We start from the raw sequence: 27840 nt of genomic DNA, 5'->3' as shown, positions 1-27840 counted from the left end.
AACGGTGAAAATCATGCTTTACATGTCAAGCAACCATCCGAGCACGACGGCCATGCGCCGCAACACGGCTGTGCGTTCAAAAGTGTTTCTCGTTTGTCATCTTGACCCCCCGCCTCCCAAAGTTCCACGACCAGAGTTTTTGTAAACAACAAAGAACAAAGAATCGATCCGAGCAAAGTCGAAAGATGGCGAAACTGATTGGTCCTTTTGCGCGCTGAAAAATTATGAATTTGTGATACATGACACAAGCGGGGTGCGCGCTCTTCAACAAGTGTCAAGCACAGATAAGAAAAAGACCGGCTTTCGGCTTACGCCTCGGATGTCGACTGGGTTGCATTGATCTGCTTGGTACGCAAATCTTCGCTTTCCTCCTGAGAGGGCCGGCACGAGTGCACGAGTGCATGAGGGCAGAGGCGTAGTCACATGGCATTTGGTTTCAATGTGCCGCATGCACACTTGAGCGAGGTGTTTCATATCCATCCACACGTACCGGCCGCAAACGTGCAAAGGGCGTGTGCACATGGGTCAGGACGTAGAGGTCCCACTCATCCACGGTGAAAAACTGCACCAAACGACAAATTTCGCCACGTTGGCATGAGCAACAGAAGCAAGGAAAAGGAAGCAAGAAGAGAAGAGCCAAGGAAAAAAAGACCGCTGGAAACACAAGTTGTACTCAAAGGGCTTGGACCCCAACAACTGAACATGGGCCAACAGTTTCACGACGTACTCTCAAACTCTTGGGGCATTGCCGGACGGGCATTTCAGGAAGCACGTTACGACAGTAGCGGAACATGCCAGTGGATGGGTCCACCCAGAAAAAAACTTCATTGGAGGGCATGCCCTTGAGCATATCCCGGTCCACGCGCAAGGGTTCGTAGTGGGTGGATCCCCCTTCAAATCGGCTAAAGGCAGCAATGAAGGGGTCACCGCCATCTGCATCGTCATCCATGGACATGACCTGGGCACCAGCTGCCTCATTCCACTGCTGACGCTTGGCGCCCACGCCCGAATCGTCGATGATTAGGCGCTGGGCCTCAAAGTCGTCAATATCCAGCTCCAGGTGGAATTCAACGAGCGGCAGCACCTCACGCGACATTCCCGAGAAGAAGAAATTGTGATGACACGATGTGCACTTGATGGTACCACTGCAAGATCCAACCAGCAAGATGAGCGGGTTACGTCGTTGTCTCGTCAAAGTAAAGACGTCAGGCAAGTGAATGGTGAGCAAACCCTTTCCTTGCCTCTGCGCCCTTCGTAAGGTACAAAGCCTTTGTTCGCGCACTCATACGCACCTCAGCAAGGGGTTGGGGTGTGAGCATCGGAAGCATAGGGGCAAGAGATCCTCGTCGTCATCCAGGGGCTTGGAGCGAATGGCCACAGCTCCTTGATGCACGTAAGCCCGAAACTCTGGCGGAAACTATTTGTAGGAAGAAGACCCAAGCACACCGACGACAGCCCAGTCAGTGTCACGAAGCAGCAATGGTCGCAACAAAAAGGGTGGTTTTGGAGGAAGGCAGTCACTTACGCGCATTTTTTGCAACTGATCGTAGCTGTAGCGCGCAAGCTTGTAGGCACCAAGTTCCTTGCCGATTTTGGAGATGGCATAGAGTACGTTGAACTTGGACACGCCGTATGGGATACGATTGGGCATGATGTTGAGAAGATAGCGGGCATTGTGCAAAAGGGCCTCGGTCGAATGCGCCGTGAAGGGCTCAACAATGTAGCGGTAAATCTTATCGTAGCAGCTGTAGATGTCCGCCTTGGCCTCCAAATCCTCGTACTTGGCCACGACAGCAGGGTCCTTATCCGTCAGGGAAGCATCCTGTTCGCCGTCCGAGGCGAGCAGCTGCTCCTTCACGACCAGCGCCAGAAGATGGTGCAGGTAGCTAAAATACAAACAAAGAACAAAAAAAACAAAAAAAAAAAAACAAAAAAACAAGAAAAAAAAAACAAAAACAAAACAGCAGGTGCATTTAACGGCCGCGACAGCGCAGGTGAGCAGGCAATCGTGATACACCACATGCTTTCCAAAGCCTTCTACTCAGCGGTACCAAAGATTTCACTTACGCAGCATCATCAAAGCGTCGTTCAACAACGGCGTTGTGGGCCAAGACCTCGAGTAGCTGGATGGCCTTGTTCTCTTGGCCGGCCTGGCGATAGGCCAGCTGGGCTTCTTGGAAACGATCCTCTGAGACCAGCCATTCAGCGTATGGGCCGTAGAGTTCGCCCAGATGTTCTGGGTGACGATTGGCAACGGCAAACGCCTCATCCCAGCGCTTGCATTCGGCATACAGCTGAATCAGCAGCTTGGGGTCTCCCAACTGAAGCCCAGGGCAAGAATCGCGATCATAAGAGCGCGTGGATAGCATGCGTAGGCGTAGGTTGGAGCAAACCGGCAAGAACCTTACCTTTTCGCAAATCTCCGCAGCCATCGAAACATGGTTGAGTTGTTTGAGCCAGTAGATGATGCGCTCCAAAATCTCAACCTCGCTCGTGGCAGTATCACGGCCCTTTTCGACCAGCTTCTGCACCATGCCGTTCTCACCCATCATGTTAACGGAAGCCAGCTCCTCACCAGCAGCAGTCAGCAGATCAATGGCCAGCGTTGGGTCATTGGCGGTCTTGCACCATTCGGCTTGCGCGCGCATCAGAGTTTTGGTGTCCTCCGAATTGTTTGGATCCAAGAAGGTCTTGGCTCGGTCAAATCGGCGCAGGTCAATAAACATGTTCATGGCCATGCGTGACTCGCCCGCGCGGTTGTACAGTTTGGCAGCTTCATCGAACCGGCCTTGATATGCGTAAACTTGCGCCCGAACGATATCGTCAGCATCACGCTCGCCTGTGGCGCGTTCTTTGTCTTCCACCTTTTGAATCAGGTTGAGGTAACGGGTTTCATGCACACGGGCAAAGGCCTTCTTGGCCACCTCCAGGTTGAGGCCTAGTCAGGGAGGTGGGGGTTGCAAAGTCATACGCACGCACACAGACGATCAGCCGGGAATGGGCAAAGATATGCGAATATTGGCTGAAACCATAGCCTTGAAGCCGAGTTCGGACCCACCTTCCAAGGCACCAATGGCCAGTGCGCGCCAGTCAGCATCTGTCACGCCCAAGCAGGCCACGCTGTAGGCGGCCTCAAACAGGCCCTTGTCCAGATACTGAAACATGGAGTGCGATTGCGGCACCTACAAATCCGATTCAATGATATACCATGAGCCTGTCAGCCAGCGATCAGTCTGAGGTCATGTTCACAAAAGAACGCCACCGTTTCCTCCTACTCGACCCAGGACCTCGGTTCGCAGTATTGCAGATACATGTGTTGATGACACCAGCGCGGTCTGAAAGGGTAGCAGCGAGCGGATGGTGTACCTCGACGATGGACATGTTCTGCACATGCAAGCAATAGACCTGAGGTCCCGCAAAGCCGACGACAAAACCTTGCATCTTCTGTGAGTGGACGGGAAAGTTGGCAGCCTTGATATGCAACTGGCCGTTGCCGGAGTAGCACAGCATGTCCTAAGAGGTAGCGTCACAGACGAGGGTCAGGTGTTTTCACAATGGTCGGAGGCACGGTGTTTCCGCGCGCAGCTGTTTTTGATTTTTTTTAAACTTTATTTTGCATGCAAGCGCAAATGACAGCAACAAAAAGGCGCATACCTCATTTTGGCTGTTCCAAGACACAGAGTTGGCGTGGGGTTCCTGGAAGAGCAACTGTTTGCTGTTGAGGTCGTAGACAAGGCACACGTTGTTCTCATCCACCACAGCCAGCTTCTGGCGCGACGAGTTGATGTCGAGACACGTAATTGAGGTGGTTTGCTTGATGAGCTCAGTGGCAAAAGGGTTATTCAAAAAGACTTGCAGGATGGCACCATTCCCAAGGCCCAAGAGAATGCCTTCGTTGCCGGGAGGGCCGCCAACCACCTTGATGTAGCGAATGACCGACTCGGTAGTCCATTCCCTGAGAGAGCAAGCAAAAAAAAAAAAGGGCGAGACAGGCGTTAGGGAGATACGCAGGGCATCGTCGAGGGTATTGGCTATTTTTCAAGCGGGCACAGAAAACAAGGGTGGCGTTACCGTTCTTGTTGGTTGTCAAAGGTGAAGCTCTGCAAACGTTTCTCCTGGCAAAGAACGACATGCTTGGCTGTGACAACAAGCAAGTTGCAGTCTTCCTTGCGGCCCATGCGGCTAATGAGACTGTAGCGTGGAGGATCTCCCTGTCAAATGAGAAAGGGGGACGGTTGCAATTTGTGAGTTCGAGGGAGGCAGGGGTCGGGCATGAAATCAGGCTGGTCTTGCTTTTCCTTGGTTGCGCGACGGTTTGGCAGGGCTCGAGCGTACCGTTTGCAGTGCGTAGACGTTGATCTGGTTGGGCAGCTGAACGGCCAAATGATCTTTGTAGACGGCAATCTTCTTGACAAGTTCTCGGCACTTGACGCGTGTTTCCGTGTTGCGCTCCAAGTCACGAACGACCACGTCCGTCATGTTGTCGCGGACCGCGTAGAGGTTCTTGAAGAGGCTGTGGACGGTGGAGAAGTTGAGCTGGTGGAGCGCAATGGTGCCGTCCTGGCAGCCAACAGCCACATAGTTGTCGTTCGGGCGGGTGGCACAAGACCAGATCCATCCCTCGTGGGTAGCAATGTCGTTCAGGTGAATACCATCCCGGGTGTACAGGCCGACTTTGCGGTTGGAGCCAGACACAACCAAGTACTCGCCAGAGCTGAAGTAGGAGACGCTGCAGGGGTCGTAGCCCAGTGCGCGCTCCTTGGACACACGGCGGCCACTCAGCATGTAAAAGTTGAGTTTTTGATCCCAATCACCGACGGCGAGAACATCGGTCTTGAGCGCCGCGCTTGGGTTCCACCTGTGGAAAAGGGGCAAAGTTTCATTTAGGGTATTCCCGGGAAGAGGGGGGCACGGTGATACAGGCAAATGCAAGTTGCATCAACAGGGCTCGTGGACGGTCATCCCTTCAGCTGAGTCAAGAGATCATTTAAACATACTGGAGTGTCCAGGCAGGCCCTGCGTTGGGGCGAGCAATGTTGACCTTCTCTACGCCCTTGGTATTGCGAATGCTGATGTTGCCGTTGAACAGGCCTAGGGCCACGTATTCACCATCATTGGTCCAGCTAAAGGATCAGGAACCGAGTTGAAATCGCACAGGAAAATGTGAGTGGTGCAAGAGCACAACGACATCAAACAAACAGAAGGAAAGAAAGAAAGAAAGAAAGAAAGAAAGAAAGAAAGAAAGAAGAAAGAAAGAAAGAAAGAAAGAAAGAAAGAAAGAAAGAAAGAAAGAAAGAAAGAAAGAAAGAAAGAAGAAAGAAAGAAAGAAAGAAAGAAAGAAAGAAAGAAAAAAAAAAAATAGCATCCAACTCCAACACCTCCCCTTTCCCTCGATCCGCCGCCGCTTCTTGGCTAGACTGGTTTGAAGAGAAGAAGCGTACCTGCAGCTGCAGATGCGCGTGTTGTTGAGTCGAATCTTCTCCACAGACTTGTCATCAGCCGACCAAAAGGCTGTGTGTGCACGAGAGGGCAAAGGTCAATGAGTACAACGACAAACACGGCCATCACAATCGTGGCATCGAGCATGAGAAGTGAACAAACCAAAGTCAGTCGCGGCACACGAGACGAGAATGCCAGAGACTGGGTTGAAAGCCAGCGCCTATGAGAGGAACAACTTAACGGTGAGCCATCGGGAATAGCCACAAGGCAGTGCACGCGCAACCAAAAGCTTTCATGGCAGGGACCGCTGCCACAAGATGCACTTTTGTGCATGTCAAGTCGGCGTGTGCGTGTGTGTGTGTGTGTGTTGGGGGGGGGGGGTCGTAGATACCTGGATGGGGTCATTATGCGTATACTTGAGCGCGCCCTTGAGCTGACTGGCGTTCCAGATAATGACTTGCGAGTCGGCACCACCTGTTTGATTCAAAATCAGACGGCAAAACATGAAGCGAACGGAGGAGATGGAATCGGGCTGCCTAGGACGTTGGGATAGGACTGCCGACGGCTGCCAAGTGCCAGAGCAATGCCGATCGCCATACCTGAGGCGAAGAATTGGCCTTGTGGCTGATAAGCAATGCAGTAGACGTTATCTTTATGGCCTTTGAGGGATGACAAGAGTTGACCATCTGCAGTCTCATAGACCTGCCATGCCACAAGGACGGGGTTAAGCGACACAAGGCGAGAGGAGCGGCGAGCAAGTCTAGTAAATGCGTTGTATTTGAGAAAAGAACCAAAAAAACAAGAAAAAAAAAAGAGGAATGGAGTAGCATACCAGTACACGATGGCCACCTCCGGCAATCAGACGAGTGCCATCAGGCTGAAAGGCCAGAGCATGGATACTGGTTGAAGCACAATGGTCGAAGCACAAAGCGATGATGAGCTGAGTCAGGGTACCGAATGACCAAGCACAAAAGAAAAATGACCAGCAAGCGGGGCAGTTTTGACTGGTCCTATACCTCTGGCGGTTGCCCTCCTTGTCATGGACGCGATCCGCCCACACCAGTTGGGAACGCATGGCCGAGGCGCAATGGATCAGCAGTGGGTGGCGCCAGTCATGCAAAAGAGAAGGAAAAAAAAAAAAAGAGGCCGATAAGCTTCACCACCAGCCGTGGCTGCTTTGACAAGCAAGACCTGCGTTTGGAACCAAATGACCAGATCGTAGCAGCCGTTGCAAGTCAGTCAGTGCGTTGCGTGCAGCGCGCGAGCGGCAGTGCCAACGAAAATAAGAAGAGAAAAACTCAAAAAAAAAAAAAAAAAAAGAAGTCCGCCCTTCTTCCTTCCCCAACAACAACAACACCAGTAGGAGCAAGGAAACCAGACTGTCCCTTGCTCTCGTTCTGGTACGCCACGAGATAAAAAAAAAAGGAAAGGCTTCACCACGTTCAGTGCACGCCCAGGCCTCGAGCCCACTGGCCGCCCTGCCGTACATCCGACGCGCTGCCATTCTCTTCGTTTTACTGACCAAAGGAAACAAAATACGAGAGACAGAGAGAGAGAGAGAGAGAGAGAGAGAGAGAGAGAGATAGATTAGAGAAACAACAAAGATACAATACTGTGATACTCGTTACACTTAACATTAGTTAAAATGTACATTGGTTCACACTTTACAGAACAACTCATCGCAACAAATTTTTCGGATGTATCCTCTATTTTCATATGAAACACCTCTCTAATCTGGACTGCTTTTTTTTTCCCACGTTGGCACGATGACACTGACGGCGGTGCAGCTGCGGGTGGAGCCCAGTGAGGTGGCCATGGCCGTGTATGCTTTGGTCGCCTACTTCATCCTGTACTTTGGTATGTCTGGTTTACATGGCTGCGCGCTTGTTGACTTGTCTTTGTTAAATTCCCGGGCAACCAAAGCTCACGGCACGGCGGATTTGCAGTGTTCTTGAGCAACCAGTCTGCCACCAGCCAGCTGTTGGTGCGCAAGTATAAGAAGCGCCAGGAGAAGTTTGTCAAGTACTACAATACCAAAGATCCGAGTCAGCTGACCGCCGATCGTGCTGTTGGCAACATGCTCGAGCAGGTCAGCCTGTCCAACCCTTCCAGAGCCTGACCGGCCGATTGAGCGCATCAAGAGTGCTAACGCTGGTTCGCATAGATGCCCGTCTTTTTGACTGGATATTTCGCCGCAATGGTCACGGCAGCCATGGCTGGCGAATCCTTCCGCTGGGTCAATTATGCTGCTTTTGCCTACACCGTACGTGGCGGGCCCCCGTCGTCTTCCGATGTATCATTGCACCGTTTCACCGTGAATTCCCAACACAGGCCTCGCGAAGCATGTACCTGGTGGCCTTCAAGAATAATGCCTCAGCGGCAGGCATCAAGCCGGGCATCCTCCTGGCTACACTGCCAGGTTACGTCGTCATCCTGTACCACTTTTATTTTGCCGTTACAACCGTGACAGCCATGTAGAGCGAGGTATTTTGGCCAAGCGCCGAAAGCTTGTTCCCCAACTCAAGAGCGAATTTTGGTATTAAGTCATGCTCCCATCCACACGCTGATGAGGAGTCAACCCGAGAAAAAAAAGGGAGAGGCTTGCTGTGCCAATACATGAGTCATTTGGGCGACAATTTAATGCCTAAATTCAGGTACCTCTCGTGGACAGCTTATCTGGACATCAGAGCAAACAAACAGGACAGCCAGGAGCAGCACCGACAATCAACCAAAGCGGTCAGGCTGCCCTTCTCCCCTGTTGTTCAGCCACAGTTTGCTCGGAACATCTCCCATGATAGGTCATAATGCTCCGAGGCATGAACGAACATACGAATGCACACCTCAAAAAGCGATTGCAACATCGCACACATCACAGTTTACAATCACAATCACACAACACTGTCAACACCAACCAGACAAGATAGCAGTTAAAGAAAAATGAAGCACAGCAACAATGGTGGTGTGTACGTGTACAAGCATGCGCTAGGGAAACGCCAAAGGGTCAACTGCTCGGGCGCGAAAAGCGAACGTAATAAAGAAGCAAAAAGATGCACGAAAAGAAAATTAACAAACAAAAAACATAACAAAGCATGAACCAGAGCCAACGACGCTCCTGGGCCTTGGGCTAATATGACCAACCGCACACTAATTTTGCACGCGAGGTTCATTGTCGATGATTCATGACGGGCGCCGACGATTACAAATGAGGTACCCTTGACGGAGCTACGTCAGCTTCCACACCGGGTGCATGGGCATCGGCAGGACTGGCAGGAGCGTTAGGTCCCGCTTGGGCCGCACCACCATGTTGTGCTTGGTGTTGATTGGCCTTGTGATGCCCACGCGAAGCACCCTTGCCTCGACCATACCCGTGACCGCGTGGCCGCTCACCCTACCAAGTAGCGAGAATGAGAGACAAGGTGAATTCATGGCAGGCATAACAGCAAGAAGCGAGGGCACCGCGGGGGAAGCCTGCGCTGCCTTCAGCACCCCAACGGCACAAGGGGGAATGGAGAGTGGCGTACCGAATTGCGCGAGCGCCCATTGCCTTGACGTCGATGTCCATTATGCTGGTCAGGGCGCCGTGCATCGACTGGTGGCATGCCAGCCATGCCTGGAAATAGGGGCGCCATGTATTGCCCGGGCATAAAAGGCATGGGGTAACCCGATGCCATGGGTACGAAGCCTTGCGACATCATGGCATGCATCCCTAAAAAACAGCAAAGACGAACACCAACAAATGAAAACAAATCGTGTCAGTTGTTAAAGTGGTTGGTCTACGACAAAGCAACGCGAGAGCAGACACGACAGGGACAAGCTAAAAGCACACTCACCCATGACACCGGCACCGGGCATCATCATATCTGAAGAAAAGGAGTTCATCAGAGCCATTTGGTCAAAGCCAGGGGGGTGCATGGCCCCATCGCCCATCATGTGGTGAGGCATGTTGGGGTCAAAGTATGGCATGTAGGCCATTGCCATATGTGGCGCGAATGAAGGAAGGAACGCGGGGGCATCGATATTCACGTTGGCGTACGCTGCCGAGGTTGTGGCCCCTGTTGGGTTCTCCTCGTACGCTGGGGGTGCATCAGTGGTCACGGGCGACAATTTGTCAGCCTCGGCCAAAGCGCTTGACTCGGTGGAAACCTCGGCATGTTCGCTAGCCGCCGCCTCGGAATTTGCCTCATCGTCTGACAGAGAGGATTCGTTCGAAGGTTCGTGTGCTTCCCGTTTTGGGCTCAAACCAGGTGGCGGCATTTGCACTGCGACAGCGGCTGGTGTTGCTGTTTCGCCGTGCTCCTGGGCTGTGCTGATAGGCTCGGCTGCAGCTGGCTCAGGTGTAGCTCCGGGCGAATCAGCGGTGCCGGCAGTGCCGGCAAAAACAAACACCTGGCTGACAGTGCTGTTGCCTGCGTCGCCCTGTCGGAAAACAACGGCGGGGACATTCTCATCATTGTCAGTGGCCACGGTCGCGGCAGCTGGCTTCTTCTCAAGTGGTAAAGGTTCGGAGCTGCTCTCTGCCTCGTCTGGTCGACCAAACGACAAAGCTGGAGGCAAGGTGATCCCAGGTTCGGCATGCTCAGCCAAAATGCTCGTGACCTTGACGGCTGGGCTTGGAATATTTAGCTCGGGGGTCACGGAAACATTTTGCTGCGTCGCGACTGCTGCAGTGGGTGCAGTGGAGTAAGTTGGGGTGCCCATCGATGCTGCAACTTGACGCGCTTCAGCTGGCGTGGGCGCCGGCTCGGAGGCAGGTTCGACGGCCTCGGCCTCGGCCTCTGCACGTGCACTTCGCGATGCCTTGCTTCCCATGGCATGTGTCCCTTGCTTTTGAGAACGCCCACCACGCTGGTGGTTGCCCCGGGGGGGTTGGGTTGCTGCTGTTGCATCGGGAGGGGTTGATCCACCGGAGGCACCACGAGCGGCCATTGCACCCGCATTCTTGTTGTGCCCGCGGCGAGTGCTCCGTCCAGCAGTGTCGCCAGAACTTGGCGCGCCAGCTGGCGACTTGCCCTTTTTGCGCCTGACTTGCGGGGCCTCGAGCCAATCTTCGTCAGCGGCAGCGTCCCAGGACCCCACGCTGGCGTCGGTGGCCAAAGCGATGACCGCACCAGTGTCATTGACGACTGGTTTCGCCACATTTGCGTTTGCATTATGCGTACCGCCAATGGGAGTGGCGCCTTGGCTTGCCGCAGCATCAGTCGAAGCAGGAGCACCAGTGACTGATGCATTTTTGGAGGAAGGGGCGTCACTCAAGTGACCATCCAAGGTTGGACCGCTTGATGCCGTAGATACATCGTCTTTTGAGTTGCTGGGACGGTCCGTCGCATGTTGCTTGCTTCGCTTTTCGGCTCGCTGACGCTTTTGTTGGGCAGCTTGCTTCTCAAGACTATCGAGGTAGGATTGCATCTTGGCTTCCTGCTCACGTTGACGAGCCTGCTCAGCGAGTCGATCAGCCTCCACCAGGCGTTGACACTGAGCTCCCACGGCTTCCACCAGTGTCGCACAGACGGCTTGTTGCAATGGATTGGCCGTGGGTAGCAACTGCAAGAGCAGCGGCAAACCCAAGAGCAGAAAAAACCGAGCAGGGCCTATGAGGACGAGCATGGGGCCGGGACGAGCAGCGCAGGAGACAAGGACGACAGTCTAGACATGGGCTTGTTTGTACCTTGCGCAATTCAGCCAGGTATTGAGCCTTGACATCGTAGAATTCAGTCAGGCGACGTTGGAAGCGCTCGCGCAACTGGTGCAGAAAGTCGGCAAACTTGTGCAAGTTGCTCTCGCAACCCTTAATAACCTAAGCAATGTCATGAAGCTCGTGAAATCACTGAATGATTTGTCGCCCGACCGCCCTCGCTTTCACTTGGTGTGCATGTGTGTGTGTGTGTGTGTGTGTGTGTGTGTGTGTGTGTGTGTCCCATGGTAGCGTGCCTCAAGGTATATTCTTTGTTTTCTGTTTCTGGCCCCTTGATGCGACTTCAACATCACTCGTGCATGACAATGTGGCTCTCAAGTCACACACACCAACCTCAATCGAGGGTACAGTTCCGTAGGGTCGTGCGGGTGCGGTCAGGCTTCCGCTGATTCGGGAGGCCGTGGGCTTGACATAAGCTTGCAGCTCGGGAATGTTCTTCTGGTCGTAGTACTTCTCGAGAGGGCCGACGGTGGTCAGGTCATACACCAGCCACCGCTTGGCTTCATTGAGATGGGTCGTGTAGTCGGCATGATCACTGAGCTCGGAGATCTGCCGGGCTTCCTCTGCTTCCATATCTGCAATTTGCGCGCGGGCCTTTTCGACCGACTTTTTGTTGGCGCGATCACCAGCTCGCCAAATCTTGTTTTCCACCTCGAGGCGCTGGGCTCGGCGGTTCTCAATGTTGGCGGAAAGGCGCTTGTGAAAATCATTGAGGGTACTGAGGGCACTGTCGCACATTTGCAGCTGCTGCGACAGCGCTTGTTTCACATGGGCAATGACGTGGGTGTTGCGCGTAAGACCGTCATGAAGAGCCCGGCAATGACGCAGGGTAGTCTCGGTCTCAGCTGTGATGCCTTGGCCTTTCTCGAGCGAATCTTGGTCAGCATCGGTGAGGAGGGCCGATGTTTCGTCGGGCTGGCTTGCTAGCTCCGAGTCGGGCTCAGGGAGGCGGTGCATGTCTTGTGCCATCTGGGCCAGGGGTTCGAGACTCTTTTCAATCACATGAATGCGGCGAAGCACATGCGCATAGGCGCGCATGAGATGGAGGCAGCGCTGGTGGGCGTCGAGTTGACGGTTGCTATTGGGGAAGGTGGTGTGATCCTTGATGCCGAGTCGACTCTCCAGGTCATCGAGCTCAGCGGCAGCGGGGTCTACGGCGGCAAGATTGCCAACCACAGCACGCGAGTCGGGCTGTGCGCTTTGCTGTGCGACTTCCATGACGTGGTCAATGGCCTCGGGAAGGGGTGGGGCGAGGTCCCAGGCACTCTTGTAGTCGACATGAGAGAACGCGTGGGCGGCCTGACGGACGTCCTGAACGGCAGCAATGTTGACGCGAACCTCTGACTGGGTGGGGTCATACTCGAGGTCGAGGAGCGCAGGTTGGGTGTAGTTTTTGATGTAGACGTCGGGGCGGCGCACTTCGACGGGGGCGTCAACGACGCAACGGATGCATTGCCGCATACGCTCGATAGCTTCGCTCCAGTGGCGGGTGTGTAGGTTGTACTGCACTTCTGGCGTCAAGTCAACATTGACGCGAAGGCGTTGGTCAAGGTATTGCTCCAAGTCTGCTGCGGGCACGTAGACGGGGTCTTGATCGACACCGATACGGCACTGGTAAAACACGTTGAAGGCCCCGGGCTCGGCCTGGTATTGAGCGGGGAGGGCTCGATACAGTTTGGCCAAGGGACTGTCGTCGGCAATGCCATCGGGGAGCGGGCTGTGTTTGTTGGCGGCAGCGGTGGCGCTCGCAGCCGCAAAGTGTTGCCGCGCCAGTGTTTGGTTGACCTTGTCGAGATGAACAGACAAAGCGACGCGAGCGTCATTCTCTTCTAGTGTGGTGTGAATGGCAAAGCCTTGCGGGGGAACGCGGCCCTCAATGTGGCTCTTAAGATCACCGAGGGCTTCATCCACGCGGGCGGGCTTGGCAGCACGCTTGGATTTCAGGCCAAGACCAGCCGTATCAATGTCACGTTTGGCAACCAGACCATCACTCTGCACAGCGGTCTTGTTGAGGGCAGCCCCAACGGCAGCTCGCAAGTATCTGTCACGTGAGCGTCACAACAGCGACTGTGTGAGGCAAGCGCAGCAGCAAGGGGGCTTAGGGCGGGACGAGGCACCTTGGCCTGTCCAGCCACAAAAACCAAGAGGCGTGGCACCGAGGTCAAACCAAACAAGATGTTCGTTCAGAGGGGGGTGGGTGTCTCAGAAAAATGAAGATGTGCATTTTGCCCTGCTGACCTGCGCACGGTTTCCGGGTCGGTGCTGGGGGCGTTGGCGGCCTGTTGAGCGGCTGCGGCGGTGTTGGACGAGCCATTGGGACCGTTTCGTGCGGGCTTGCGCGCGCTCTTGCGCGGCGCTTTGCGGCCCATCGTGAGGTATGCAATGGGCAAAGCCCTTCAAGATGCTTGACTGTGCCGGAGGAGCTAGAGGCAAGCGCACGACCCCCTCAGCTTTATGGCTCAGGTGGGTCGTGCACACATGCGCCGGGACGCACGCGAGGCCAGCAAGTGGGGAGCACGCGGTCTCAGTGGTCACAGACGAAAGAGGCCGTCTCCACAGTGATGACAAGACCTTGCACCCCAGTCCCGCTGCTCGGCCCTCATCCACTGACAAATGCACGCACACACACACACACTCTCTCTCTCTCTTTCTCTCTCGGTGCAGTCCAGGAAGGGGCAAAGGGCTCGGGCTGCCAGGAAGCACCACAAGACGTCGTAGAGACAGAGATGGATGATGGATGAGAGAGATGAAACAGAGAGAAAGACACAGAGAGAGAGAGACAGAGAGACAGAGACAGAGACAGAGACAGAGACAGACAGACAGAGAGACAGAGACAGAGACAGAGCAGAGAGAGAGACAGAGACAGAGAGAGAGACAGAGAAAGAGAGAGAGACAGAGAAAGAGAGAGAGAGAGAGAGAGAGAGACAAAGAACAGTCAGAGATGACAAAAAGGAGAACAAAAGAGAGAGAGAGGAGAAAGAGAGAGGGAGAGAGAAGCTCGGCAAGTGGGGGTCAAAACGTAGATGGAACAAAAACATACCCCAATGATGTGCCAGTCACACACACACACACACGCACACACACCCAAAGTTGTCGTCACGCTTGGTGGTGGAGAAGTGGCAGCGGCGTCAATGAGGGGTGTCAAGGCATGAAGGTCTTTCCTGGACGTGGGTCAACACACCCCATGTATCTCCGTCTCTCTGTCTATTTGGATCTACGATCAGGGGTCGCCCCTCTTCCACGCGCCAGTCGTATTCGCGTCTCAACGTGCTGACATTCTCATGACCGTTAAAATCCGATCCGGCATACCGACGGCAGCGGCCATTCCATCAAGCGTACCGACAAGAAAGCCAGCGCAACAGGGTTGAGCCAGTGAGCGGGCACCACTGCGATCTGGCCCCGCTCTCAAGGCTATCTTCTGCCTTGGCCACACACCAAAACCCGTCACAGCCAACCGATCCCATAGCACACCACCGAGAAGGTAAAGGGTGCTTCAAGTAGCACCATGTGTGTGTGTGTGTGTGTGTGTGTGTGTGTGTGTGTGTGTGTGTGTGTGTGTGAATTTGTCAGACAAACGGCGCCTTGCATCGTGTTTTTGGTCAACGGCAACATAAGACGGACAATAATATACACGAACTAACGTTGTTATCATATTGTATACTGCAAAACGTATCAAGTTACAACACCCACATCTATGGTCTTACATACGTGTGTGATGTTGTTTTGCGCTCTTCTTTTTGTTTTTGTTCACACACACACACACACACACACACACACACACACACACACACACACACACACAGAGCGGCTGAAACGGCAGCGCGGCACACACACACACACACACACACACACGCACGCACGCACGCACAGAGACGACACCGGCGAGCGTGGGGGTGGACTGGCACTTGTTGTAGTGAGGGACAGAGGGGTCTGGATGGGGCTGGGTGGCACTCGGGGCAGTTTGATGTTTGTGAGCGATATGCTGTTGTTGTCGAGCTAGCCGTTCCCGCCCGCCCTCCCCGTTGGACGCGCCGCCGGGTGTATGCTGGCTCGTCTGCTCGTTCGTGTCGGGTGCGTCGCCGACGGTTTCCGAGCGCGCGTTTCGATCGGGAACGTTCCGTCTCGTAGCCGCAGGGCCGCTGAGCGTGCGGCTGCGGCTGGTCCGTGCGCTGCGCTTTGGTCAACATGTCGAGTACGTTGAACCAGTCCGTCTGGGCAGACCTCTACACTGCTGGGCGCGGCTCGTCTGCTCCCCATCTACCTGCTCACAGGACATTGGGCTATTCATAACACCAAATAACCCGCCCATTGGGACCATATGTTCGTTCACCTCTTGGGCCCTGATGCACCACCATAGTCTATCGACGGCTCCGCGCCAGTCTGCGTCAGCAAGTGAAGCAGACTTTTTACTGGTCCGCTGCCTCCCTCCCCCAGAGAGCTGGTCGCATCAATGCCCTTGCAAAATGCCCTTCTGACGCAGGGCATGCATTGATGCTTTAGGCATGGCCTTCTTTGTGCTTCCAATCCCTTTCAAGTCATCATTACTTCAGCCTTTGTCATTGCCTTTCTCAGGTACCGGCCTTGACCCTGATTTATCCGTTCAGCACCCACCCGACCCCACTTCATCCCATCTCGACGCTCAGGCTGACTCTGCAACTCGCTTGACTATTCCACCATAGTTGGCCAGCCGTGAGCCTTTTGCTGACTCCATCTCCCACCGCCCGGTATTGCCCCACATCCCCTTCCGTGCCTCCCCCGCCCCCACCAGCCGTGGTTCTGGCACGCAACCACGTTGCAAGCAAGCAACTCTGCCTGCTTTCTGCCAACTCAGCGCTCACAATCGTTGGTGACGTTAGACTTGCTTCGTGGGACGTAGCCGCCAGTGCCGCGCAAGGTGCCGCGGGTCTCCAGCTGGATGAAGCCCCGGCTTGGTCTGTCCCCGCCACATGCCTGCTTGCCACGCCTAGCACCCTTTCGTAGCGTTGGCCTGCCCCGTCTCATCAAATGCTTTTCGCATCTTGCCATTTGTGCCGAGCAGGTACCATGCATCAACCACGCACGTCACGGTTGTTCAACAACTCTTTATTCATGTCGAGCCTCGCGTCAACGCCCTCAGTATTGTCAACTACAAGCTCCTCCACCACACTGCCCGGTGCGTGCGCAATCTCGAATGTCATGTCAGCTCGCAGCTAGCCTCGTCCTTACCGGCCCGCATGCTCGGCGCCGCAGATGGTTGACCACACCCGCCAAGGATCCAGCATCTGCCCTGGCTCAACTACAGGCTCCGTGTCCAGAACAGCGGTGCTCAGCACGCTCACTCATTGATAGCCTCGAGCAAACAAAACCAGAGCTGCACGCAGCCCTCCTCTCTCACGATCACAATGCTTCGGCGTACGTAGCGGCCATGATCGCTTTCTTCCAGCTGGGGCAGGCCAAGCACCGTCCTACCTTACAATGCTTACATGGCGCGTGCGTATGACTGGTGTGCAGTGAGGAGCTGACCAATGAACTACGCGAGCATGCCATGACTGCTGGTGCCTCCCAGGCGGGCCCAGACTCGTTTCCGCGCGGTAAGCACCATATTGCGACACTTTCATGGGGACGACGCCTATGGACGTGGTCAACACAAATGCTGGCCCATAGCCTCATTCGTGACAAGTAACTGTCGACTGACACGAGGCATCCTTTCCTCCCGCGCCTTGTCGACCCATGATCACGTAGAGGCACTGCTCAAGGACGTGCGTCTCTTTGGTCGATTTACGTCATGCTCCGCCTTGATTGTCAACGTTTTGCTCCCACACTTGACCGAGGACGAGGTGGACGGCCACCGCTTGACCAGCGAGCTGCAGCAACACCTTTGTACCCTCGAGCCGACCTCTTGCAACATTAGTCGGCCGCTTGTTGGTCCATCGCGCCTCAGCCACCTCTACGAGCATGATCACGCTGAACGAGTGCGTGTTTCACTTGAGCTTATTTTCCCGCCCTCTCACACAGGATTTTACAACATACCCGCTTATCCCTGTTTTGCCTGCCCGCCTTGGGGCGCCGGCCCAAATATTCCTGTTCGTGTGCTGAACAGGATTCGGAGCGATGGATCCTGGCATTTGCTTATGCTCTTATGTTCCTATATATTGGCTTTGTCGTTTCTCGCTTTCACGCCGTCAAGGTTGGTCCGGCTAGAGCCACTTTATTTTATTTTATTTTTTTTTTAGAGGGGAGGGAGTGGAGTTCCTCGACCAAGCTCGCGTCAGCAAACGTTTTTGCCCGCCATTGGTCTTTCGGCCCATGTGCTGATGACTTGTTTCCGCATTCGCTCCTGGCTGCAGTCCAAGGTTGGCCTGGGCATTGCTGTTGTTAGCATTGTTGGCTCATCGACCCTGACGGCGGTCGGCGTATGCCAATCTTTGGGCTTGGTGCCCTCCTTTCGCGGTACGTTCGTTGGATAGGCGTCTGCTGTGCGTCACAGGCTCACAAGCGACACACAGACCTCTCACGCGTTGCGCCGACTTTCCACAGCGGTCGAGCTGCTCCCCTTCTTGGTCATGACTATTGGCCTCGACAATATTATCACCATCACAGAGGTTTGGCTCCATCGCCTTTCCCCCTTTATTGTGCTACATGCGAGCGTTCGAAGGTGCTCAGGCCAAAAATATCTTAACATGGCTTTGGACATGATGCCTGTGGCATCCAAATGACTTTCTTCCTTCTAGTGCGTCGAGGCCACGGCCTCTTCTGTGGCGGTTCGCTTTCGTATTGCCGAGGTGAGCTTCCAGCTCTCGCACACCTAGCGGCTCAATCCTGACTGCCTGGCACTTTCCAGGCATTGGTTGGAAGCCCGCGGTGACCGTGCCTGTTCAGGAGCTCACGCATCGCTTTGTAACAGGGACTCAGCCGCGCTGCGGGGCCGTTGACCAAATCCTTGATGCAAATGGTATGACCCCCTGCTTTGCCCAGGAAGCCAACCAGAGTAATCCTCGCCCTTGCCGTATCTGACACGAATCGTGCTCTCTCCGCCCGCACGTGTAGGAGGCCATGCTACTGATGGGCACGTTCCTTCCAATTGAACCGGTGGTCGATTTTTGCGTGATCGCAGCCGTGGCCATGTTCACCGATTTTTCGTTTCAGGTGACCGCCCTGCACTCCAAACCCCTGCTGTCCGGCGCAGGCCCGTCTCGCCTGTGCGGTCTTGTCCCATTGCTTTACTCATCAATGGGGCTCGTCGTGTAGGTGATTCTATACGTGTGTGTCCTCTCATTGGACACGCGTCGTTTGGAGCTTTCCGACTATCTCGTTCAGCCACAGTTGGAGGCTCCTGCTTCCAACTCGCGAGATGTGTGCCCCCCGTTAACGCTGAATCGCTACTTGAGCAACCTTTTGGCTCAATCCCCAAGCTCGCCGATGCGAACCGATGAGAAAGTGATGTCCCCCTCTTCGAGCAACCGCCACGAAGATGATGACGAAGACGATGGATTGGCAGCCTCCTCCTCATCTCGCGCCCTCGAGGTACCTGGCCTTGACCTGGCTTCATGCTTTGTTCTGACGGCAGAGACAGCAGATTGATGATGATCTTTTGTGATCTCATCTTGCTTCGTTGGTTTTAACACTCAGGCGGTCTTGCGAGATGGTACCGAGCGCGTCATAGTCGTCAACAACTTGCTCGTGCTCATTGGCATGCTTGGCGCGCTCATCGTTGCTGTTCTTCATGGAGGTCAGTTGGCTAAGAAAAGCCTCGCCTTTCTCCGTGCCAGGATGTTTTACTGATTCTCTATTGGTACAGTTGCTTTTTTTTTGTTCGTGATTTATTCCCACTGGTCTGCTTTGGGCCGCTCAACGACTGCTCGTGCGACGTGATTGTCATAGCCTCGCCACTGGGCGGCGTGCCGGAATGCCGCGCTACACTGCGCGCAGACTGGACGCGCGTGTTGCATGGCATGGGTGGCCGTCATAACGTGCTCCTGTTTCCCACCCCTCTGGGTGTTCTCATGGAACGCACCGAGCTAGTGGATCTCTTGCAGTTCTTGACGGACTGGGAGGTCGATCTCAACCGCATGCGTGCTTACCTAGTGCGTCACGACAGCCCCTGTGACATGTCCTTGTAATACCATCTTCGGCTCTTTCACACTTCTTCTCACCGCATCGTTCCGTGCTTTGCCCCATACTCAGGAGTTGCTGTTTTCTTGGACAGGTCTAGTTGTCGTGCTAGCTCTTGTGGGAGCCGGTTTTCTTTTACATCTGCTCGTACTTTTTCTTCACCGTCGACTCTTTGGCTTGCGTGACAACATGGATGCCCTTGCGCCCGTGTCGCTGATGGAATTTAGCATTTCGAATCTGTCGGGCCACGAAACGGTGCGTCACGAGTTGCCGGGTGCTCTCTGGCTGGGCCTGTATAGCAGCTGCGCGCCATCGAAGAGGCTCAAGAGGACGATCAACGCACATTGCTCTGACAAGCACAATGCCTTGCTCCTGTAGGAATTGGAATGCCTCGCGTTGTGCGAAGCCAGTAACCACATTGCCTCGGCTTCTTTGGATGGCCATGTGCGGCTCTGGGATTTGGATACGAATCGGTTGTTGGCCGGTGAGTCAGGCCCCGCACTTGCCGGCTGCCGAGTAGGGAAGCCATCGGCCTCCTCTCACGCTTTTTTTATTTTATTCTGATCTTTTTTTTTTTTTTTTTTTTTTTTTTTTTTTTTTTTTTTTTTTTTGTGTATCGGGTTCAAATTTGGCATATGCGCAGCATTGAAACTGCGCAGTGCTCGAGATGACCCATCAGGCTCTTTTGGTACCCTGCGCGCCAGCGGAGGTGCCTCGGCTAGGTATGGCAGCGCTCGCTCCGACTTCGGCCATGAATCGCCTCTTTCTGTGAAAGGTGTGGGTGTTGTTCATGCCCTTGATGGTATGCAGGCCAAGCATTGATCCTGCAAGCGTGGCTCGGGCCATGTCGGGGGGAGGTTTGGCCGCTGCGTTGCCCACCGGCCGTGGGGCAGCGCCAAGCTCTTCTGAGGGTAACACTGACGAGAGCAGCCTAGTCCCGTGGTGTATTGACATTGCCGAAGATATTGTGGCCATTGGGTGCAGCGATGGCAGTGTGATGGTAAGAGGTGCTTCGACGTGTTGCACTCGGATTCCTTTTTTTTTTTTTTTTCTCCTTCTTCAATTTCTGCTTGGACCTCTCCTTCCCATTTCCTTGCCTCAGCTGAACGGTTTCTTTATTTTACTTTTCCATCCAGGTGTGGGAGACGGAGAGTGGGGCTTTGCAGTGCCTAACGCAGGATGAGGGCACGGTACGTGTGCGTGTGCACGGGTTATTATTGGTGTGGGCCATGGCGCAGGTGTCGTGAGCTATTTGCATCTGGAGTTGATTCCTTTTTTTTCGTGGGCGTATTTCGAATAGACACACGATGTTGTAGCGTCGATTTCCTGCATCAAGCTGTGCTCCAATCTCTTGGTAAGTGTGAAATCCGCAGTTTTTGTATCATGTTTGCTTGAGGACTGAGAGCTGACACGCCGAAATGTCACAGCTGGTAGCTTCCAACTCTGGTGTCTTGGAGCTGTGGCGCAAGGGGCCACGCCAATCCACGCACATGACACAGTTGGCCAGTCCGTCACCTCTGTTTGGCGGCGGATGGCCTGCACCAGCCTCATCGCCAACACAGAGTGATGGGGACCTTCGTGCTACAGCCACCACCGCATCCAGCGCCGGTCCAACACCTACGGTCCACCGCTCGCGGCATGTGCGCTCGCGCTCCTGGGATCTGCGCTCCATGAGCGGCGTGCACAACTTGGGGCCTGTCACTACATCGACTGGGTTTGGTATCGCAAATGGAGACGATTCGGGGGATTCCACTCTGCTATCAGAGGGACTGGAGGGGGCCCCGCCAGCGTTTGGCCATGAGGCTGACGCCCGGGGCTCACCTCTGCTGGGAAGTTCGCCGTCGCGTGAGGTCACCGAGTTGACACACGGTTCAGGCTTGTCCGGCAAAGGCAACTTACGGGCGTTTTTGGATGAGGCTGCCGCCTCACGAGGATCATGTGGCGTCATCTTTCGCTCCTATCGCGACTCTTCTTCAAGTTTGAGCGGGTAAGCAGATGCAAGAGAGCCTGGCTCCCCGTACCTACGTCTTGCTTCCAAGGGTTTCGTTTCTTTTGGTTTTCTTTTTATCGCTTTCCTCTTCTTCTGCACTTCTTCTTCTTCTTCTTTTTTGTGGCTGAAGATCTCACGTGCGGGAATGGCTTGATCGACCATCATCTCTAATGCTGGGCAGGGACCGGCCGATCTACTCTGGGGACGGCAGTCCATCGTACAACTTTGTTCGCGTTTTCAGCGCCAATGCGCATCAGGCCGCGATTGTGTCCGTGACGACGCTGGGTGATTACATCATCACAGCGTCGGCGGATGGCACTTGCAAAGTCTGGCGCATGGTGAGTGCTGATTTGAAAAAGCATTGGTGGGCTGCAGGCTTGTCTCTCAACATCCTGTGCGTGTGCGGGCTTGGCAGCTGGACTTTGGTCTGCACGGCAGTCTGTTAGGTCATGAGGCGGCAATTACGTGCATGACCACGTTTACGGGCACAACGGTGCATTCGACCCATCACAACAACCATGCTTTGGCGGCAAACACCATTGTGACGGGGTCGCGTGATCGCACCGTTCGCGTCTGGGTGAGTCAAACCGTCCGTAGTTCCGAGTGTGCGTGCGTGGTTGGGCGGGCAAGCGTCACAGATGGCTTTGGGTTTGCTTGTGGTGCGCACAGGACATGGATCGCATGGAATGTGTCAGCAAGCTCGAGGGGCACGGCGCGACCATATTGGCCGTTGCTTGTAGCGCGTGAGTCGTCGCTGGTTCTTGCACGGCCGTTGAGCCGACTTGTAGCTGACGAGAATGGGTGTATGCGTGTGCACATGGTGTGGGCATCTTCGTAGTAAGCACGTGGTGAGCACGGCGAGTGATTCAACCCTGCGGATGTGGCTCCGAAAATCGGGTCGCTGCATGCGTACTGTCCAAACGGCTGCGGTAAGCGGGAACCCGGCCGTGCTTGCCATTGTGTCGTGTGGTTTTTCGCATCTTGGACATGCATGGCGTGTTTCGCTCACACCTCGTCATCGCATTTGCTGTCTGGTAACTTGTCTATGGATGTGGTGCCAGCCCCTGGTGGCTTTGCATCTACACCCGAGTGGTGTACTGCTCACGGCCGTGGAGGGGCGCTTGACGGCTTGGGATGTATTGGCTGGCGGTGAACGGTTGCGGACGGTGCGTCTTGATGTCTTGTGCTTTATCAAAGCCGTTGTGTGATTTTTCACTTGGTTGGTGTTGTTTTGATGGCTAAATGGTGGGCATGGTCGTCCTGTGCTTTTGGGTGGTGCGTTTTGTGCACGGGATAGATTGAGCTTGAAACAGACGGGACGGAGCAAGGCTCACGTTTAACCCTCGGGGGCAAGGAGAGTTCTCGTGTGATTATGCTTGAGGACAAGGTCATTGTGGACCTTGATCGCAATCTCAAGGTACGTTGCGCGTGTGATGGGTTATGTGCGCCCACACGCTTCAGAGGTCAAGGCTATGAGGTGGCGTGTCGCATGACAGAGGTCACCCACCCGTATTTGTGTCCTTGTTTTAGGTGGTGCATGTACCGCTCCCAGCTCGCCGCGGTTCGGCCAAGAGCAAGGAGTCGTGAGCCTAGTGGATCCGCGCTCGAATGGGCTTGCTGTTGTTATTTGCACGTGCGGCGGACTATGCCAAGGGTGGGTGAGCAAGAAGGGCTTGTCCTTTCCTTGACGCCGGTGTAATTGAATTTTGCGGACGTCGTCGCCGTCCCCTCTCCAACCCACAATGCGTCAAGATGTGTGTGTGTGTCTTGAGAAAGGTCAAGACTTTGCAAGTTGCCCCGACTCCTATTGTCCAGTCGCTTCTGGTCGCTCTGTCATGGTAGTGTTGCCCCTGACGCTGCAAGGATGGGGTCTTGACGTCACCTGCAGTTGTGGTTTAGCGGCTCTTGCCACACATGGTCTTGATTTATCCGGACTCCCGACATACATGTAATTCGATACCCTAAAGACTTGCTGTGTGGCCTTTGGCTCTGCAAACTTCGTGCAACATCAACACCAGTCAAAGCCAAAAGTGCGTGTGTGCGTGTGTGCGTCGCTCTGCGGTGTGCTCTGTTGCTGACTGATCTTGACCGACTCCATTCCCCTGTCCCTCCAATTCATTGGGTCTCTGTCTGTCTGTCTCTGTCAGTCTCTGTCTGTCTCTCTCTGTCTCCTGTCTGTCTCTCTCTGTCTCTCTCTCTGTCTCTCTCTGTCTCTGTCTCTCTCTCGCTCCCTCTCGCTCTCTCTCTCTCTCTCTCTCTCTGTCTCTGTCTCTGTCTCTCTCTCGCTCCCTCTCTCTCTCTCTCTCTCTCTCTCTCTCTCTCTCTCTCTCTCTCTCTCTCTCTCTCGCTCTCTCGCGCTCTCTCTCTTTTAGTGTCTCTCTTTCTTTCTCAACATTGTCCCCAACCCCCCACCCCGACACCACCCAACATCAGTGATGACAGCGTGCTTGAGTCAAATCCTGACCCGAGCCCCGAGCCCGCGTGAGCCCTTCAAAAGCGTCAATGATTGCCTTTGAGATGGAGACAGCGTGATGGCTGACTGCCCTCAAGGAACACTGCCTGTCTTGATTCTGTGTTCGGAGGCGCGACGGCTTCAATGAATAACTGTTTATCATGTTTTGAGGCAACAGCTGTTGGTGCATGAGCGGCGAACAAGCTCTCAGAGCGGCAGAGCGCGCGCGCGCGCGTGTGTGTAAGCATCTGTCCTGAGTGCGTCAACTTCAATGGGGGTTGAGGGGTTGAGGGGAGTGTCAGGGCAAGCGAACAGCAGCGATCACACGCAAACCCGCGGAATGACAAGAGTGTGTGCCATACAGTATACACCTATGGGGGAGAGGGCAAGCGAGCAAGGGAAACACCACTGTTCATTCCATTCAGAGCTCACAGAGACAGAGAGGGAGAGAAAAGAGGCAGAGAGAGAGAGAGTAACAGAGAGAGGGACAGAGACAGAGACACAGAGAGAGACAGAGACAGAGACAGAGAGACAGAGAGACAGAGACAGAGACACAGAGACACAGAGACACAGAGACACAGAGACAGAGACAGAGACAAAGAGACAGAGAGACAGAGAGACAGAGACAGAGACAGGGACAGAGACAGAGAGACAGAGAGACAAAGAGACAAAGAGACAAAGAGACAGAGAGAGGTGTTCGAAAAAACTACAAAGAACAAAAGAAAGGAGACAAGAGACACCAAAGAGAGAGAGAGAGGGAAAAAAGGGAGATTTTGATTCTTTTGTTTTATTCTATTTTTCCACGTCTGGCAATCCCGCAAAAACGGCAGCGACCCCTCGCTTGGCGATCTTTGGCTTCTTCATGGTCATCTGGGGTATCAGCTTCTTTGGCTCATTCCTGTTGATCAACTGGTCAAGATCTCCAGAAGCCTCGTGTCCAGCTCGCCCAGGGTGAGCGTGGTGCACTTGTTGCTGGTGGTGGTGGTGAGTTGTTCGACCGCCGACGCCGCCGACGCCGACTCACACACTGCACCGCACCGCTCCGTATCCAGAGCCATTGCCTGCTCCTCTCTCCCTCCCTCCCTCTCTCCCCCTCTCTCCCTTTGTCTTCCCCACGTCTTCCTTTCCGTTTGAAGCACCACAAACCTCGCCACAGACGACTTTTTTACCTGCCGCTTGAACCTGCCAACCGTGCCTCTCCCTGCCTGTCTGTCCGTCTGTCTCCCTCTCTCTCTATGCTAGTCTGTCTGCATGTCTACCTGTCTGTCGGTCTGTCTGTCGGTCGGTCGGTCTGTCTGTCTGTCTGTCTGTCTGTCTGTCTGTCTGTCTGTCCGTCTGTCTGTCTGTCTGTCGGTCGGTCGGTCGGCCGGTCTCCCCCCTTCTTCTTCCTCTCAGATAGCATCGCGCGGAGCTCGCTACTGCCATCGCTCTTGTTTGCTGCCCCGCGCCTTTGCCCCGCGCCTTTTCTCACAAATGGTGCTTCTCTTGAATATAGTTCCAGGTGCGACCACACACCAAGACTGCATTCCCCCAGGAAACGAATACGGTTGCCAGCGCCTACGCATTGATTTCTCCCAGGTCAACAAGAGGTGAGTGTACTCTGAAGGATTACCGCGTATGCAATGATCCCTTCCGTGTTCCAGGCCCCTTTTCTCTTTTCCCTGGGCTACCCTGCACACTCGACCAGCCTCACTTCTGGCCAACCTCTTGGCTCATGCCTTTCCGTTGTATCCGATGTTCCATCGCTCCTCCAGGTGACTTGGGCGCACCTTGCTTGTGCCTGCAACTGCAGCCCAACACTTGTTTGCTTCTTTCAACGAAGAGTGTTTGGTAGTGCCCGACCCCCCTCCTCCTCCACCCTCAGGCCATCGAGAATTCCCACCAAGACCAGCCCTGCCGTGGGCTCGTTTGCAGCCGGTCATGAAGATGACCGGCACGCCCGGCCACGGGCGGCAACCGCTCTTGGCCTGCCCGTGGGCCTTGGCCTTCCTCGTCGTCTTGCTCATCGGTCCTTCACAGGGCGTCACCGATCAATCTGACCTCCCCAGCGCCAGCACGCTCGTCACTTGTTCCTTTGATACACCGCCCGCCTTACGCCATGGAAAAAACCTGACCTTCTTCTCCGTCAGCGCCAACATGGCCAACGCGCTGCACCTGGTCGCTACCGACGTTCCCAACGAACTGCCCATGGTCAAGTCAGCCGTGGCGCTGTCTTGGACCCACGAAGGTTGTACAGCTCAGGCTGACACCTTGCCGCTACCCGTCACCACGGCCTTCTTCGCCGACGCCAACCAGAGCCACGTCCTCCTGTACACCATGAGCAGCACGCTGCAGCTACAACCCATTCTCTTGCATGGCCCCGACCGTACCCTCTTCCCTCGTGTCATCACCTGCACCATCAACCTTGTGCGGATGATGCTTCTCCCCGATGGCGCCATTGCCTACTACTGCGGTTTTAACAAGCTCCAGCTTCATCTCATGTACGACACGGCGCCCGACCAGACCTTGACCCTCCCGAATGTGCAGGAGCAATGCGGCGACCTTCTTCAGCTACGCACCATGGACTCCAAACTTGTCCTCATCTATGACCGCTGCCTCCTTTCCGGCACCGTTGGCCCCAATGTCACTTGGACCCAGGCTCACACCCAAGAATCCTTTTTCTGCGGCTCCGCCACCTGCCATTCCCTGCTCTCCCCCAACCTGCTAGCCGCCCGCTTTGGACCAGGCAACATCACTGTTTGGGAGGTGGCAACTGCTCAACGCCTGAGCATACCCCCAGAGTTGTCCAACCTGTCCGCACCCGTCGATCCCGCCAGCTCTAGCGACAGTTCTCTCGTGTTGCTCGAAGCAGCCCGGGATGCCTTTCTCCTGGTGCGCCCCGGTCCTGTCTCCACCACGTTCACAACCCCTCTACCCGTGGTACAGCCCGCCCGGGCGTCCATCTCGTACAATGGCACCGGTAACGCGGGCGCTCCCCAAAAGCGCATCGCCCGCAGTCCGCGCGGAGGCCCGCCGCTTCCCACATCCACCTCGGGCTCTTCCAGCGGGCTATGGCTTCGCACGAGCTCCCGAGCAGCTTCATTATCCGACCTGGACTGGATGGCCCGACTGCCATCTAACCTGACCGATCTTTTCTGGGGTCCAAGCTCTGGCCGCCTGTTTTCGGCCTCCACCCTTCTTGTGCTGCAAGAGGACAGCAACATTACAACCATCTTAACCTCTCCGCCCTCTGCTGGCCCCACCACCGTGTCCTCAAGCCCAGACCCCACGGCCACACCCACCGCTCGTGCGGAAAAGAAAATCTGGGGCACCGTGCCTATCATATTGGCAACCATGTGCGCCCTTGCCCTCGTGGTTGCCGGCTTTGTGCTGCATCGCATGTGCAAGAATGGCGGATATCTGGCTTCGCGCGAGAAAGCCTACGCCCCGCTCCCTACGGATGACCCCACCAGCAAGCACGGTGCTCTAGTCCGTGGCGGAGGAGACGAACCCGCTCATCATGGACACTCGTATTTTGGCACACAAAACACGCCCCTGCCCTCCACGTTCGGAGCCACCATGGCCTCTCATGCAGATCTCGATGGCGCGGCCACCTTGCCTCAGCAACAGTATCCCCTACCCCATTCGATGCACTCTGGCCACCAATACCTTCAGAACAATCACGCCCAATACCTGCAGCAACAGTACCAGTACCACCAGCACCTGCAAGCCCAGTACCAACTTCAACAACAACAACATCAGCCGCTCACGCACCCAGAACATCCATCAAACCTGGCGCCAACACACGAGAGTATCCAGGCGCACGCCGAGCCAGACCTGTTCTCGCAGCTTGCCATCACACGTAGCCATTCCCATGCAGAGCTGGGTCCTGACCATCACCACTTCTTGCATCAGCACCTGTCCACGCACTCAAACTCGCAGGCCGCTTCCTTCAAAGCGCCCTCCCCTAACATGCCCACGTCCTTTGACCCCATGCTGGACGCGATCCCTGCCCCTGCACCTCTTCGCGCAGCGCACGCGCAAGACTTGGCGCAGCCACTAAGCATGTTTGATCAAAGTGCCGAGAGCTTTCCACACTCCATGCCACTCTCGCGCTCGCCAGCCAGCTCCACTCCGCTCACTTCGGAGGGCGGTCTTGCTGGCTACCAGGGCTATGAAGTGCCCTCGCTCACACAC

At 55.0% G+C, this 27840-nt stretch overlaps 4 protein-coding genes across 4 annotated transcripts in view; 3 read left to right on the top strand and 1 right to left on the bottom strand.

Moving 5' to 3' along the window:
- Window positions 1-308: 308 nt before the first annotated feature.
- MONBRDRAFT_26180 (uncharacterized protein) lies at window positions 309-6514 on the bottom strand (the record flags this gene model as incomplete). The annotated part of the gene is made up of 19 exons (XM_001746510.1): window positions 309-371; window positions 491-562; window positions 728-1145; window positions 1293-1417; window positions 1526-1886; window positions 2068-2321; window positions 2409-2938; window positions 3059-3182; window positions 3367-3513; window positions 3655-3955; window positions 4072-4211; window positions 4336-4858; window positions 4998-5123; window positions 5442-5511; window positions 5602-5659; window positions 5831-5913; window positions 6039-6141; window positions 6272-6338; window positions 6456-6514. The coding sequence occupies 19 exons, from the start codon at window positions 6512-6514 to the stop codon at window positions 309-311; spliced, it is 3624 nt and encodes a 1207-aa protein (XP_001746562.1).
- Window positions 6515-7205: 691 nt separating this feature from the next.
- Window positions 7206-7917, top strand: MONBRDRAFT_26179 (uncharacterized protein; the record flags this gene model as incomplete). The annotated part of the gene is made up of 4 exons (XM_001746638.1): window positions 7206-7296; window positions 7386-7528; window positions 7604-7702; window positions 7771-7917. The coding sequence occupies 4 exons, from the start codon at window positions 7206-7208 to the stop codon at window positions 7915-7917; spliced, it is 480 nt and encodes a 159-aa protein (XP_001746690.1).
- Window positions 7918-16221: 8304 nt separating this feature from the next.
- MONBRDRAFT_32763 (uncharacterized protein) lies at window positions 16222-23584 on the top strand (the record flags this gene model as incomplete). The annotated part of the gene is made up of 26 exons (XM_001746637.1): window positions 16222-16283; window positions 16361-16522; window positions 16622-16701; window positions 16853-17082; window positions 17211-17297; window positions 17458-17560; window positions 17648-17712; window positions 17842-17892; window positions 18359-18634; window positions 18740-18839; window positions 18992-19194; window positions 19601-19706; window positions 19866-19944; window positions 20033-20222; window positions 20359-20412; window positions 20523-20576; window positions 20650-20728; window positions 20768-21209; window positions 21394-21550; window positions 21628-21789; window positions 21882-21955; window positions 22051-22141; window positions 22274-22378; window positions 22510-22629; window positions 23180-23242; window positions 23360-23584. Exons 3-26 carry the CDS (start codon window positions 16656-16658, stop codon window positions 23582-23584), a joined length of 3162 nt encoding a protein of 1053 aa, XP_001746689.1. The 5' UTR covers window positions 16222-16283; window positions 16361-16522; window positions 16622-16655.
- A 1331-nt stretch (window positions 23585-24915) lies between these two features.
- MONBRDRAFT_32762 (uncharacterized protein) overlaps window positions 24916-27840 on the top strand; it is a gene marked incomplete at its 5' end in the record, with an annotated part of 5292 nt that continues 2367 nt past the window's right edge. Inside the window, 3 exons of the mRNA XM_001746636.1 lie at window positions 24916-25021; window positions 25160-25253; window positions 25713-27822. Of these exons, the coding sequence (XP_001746688.1) occupies window positions 24916-25021; window positions 25160-25253; window positions 25713-27822 (2310 nt within the window). The remainder of the gene's footprint in view (window positions 25022-25159; window positions 25254-25712; window positions 27823-27840) is intronic.

The sequence above is a fragment of the Monosiga brevicollis genome, genomic scaffold (assembly GCF_000002865.3).
Source record: "Monosiga brevicollis MX1 MONBRscaffold_13 genomic scaffold, whole genome shotgun sequence".
Taxonomy (NCBI): domain Eukaryota; class Choanoflagellata; order Craspedida; family Salpingoecidae; genus Monosiga; species Monosiga brevicollis.
The sequence above is the reverse complement of the archived record's forward strand: the minus strand, read 5'-3'. Positions and strand labels throughout refer to the sequence as shown.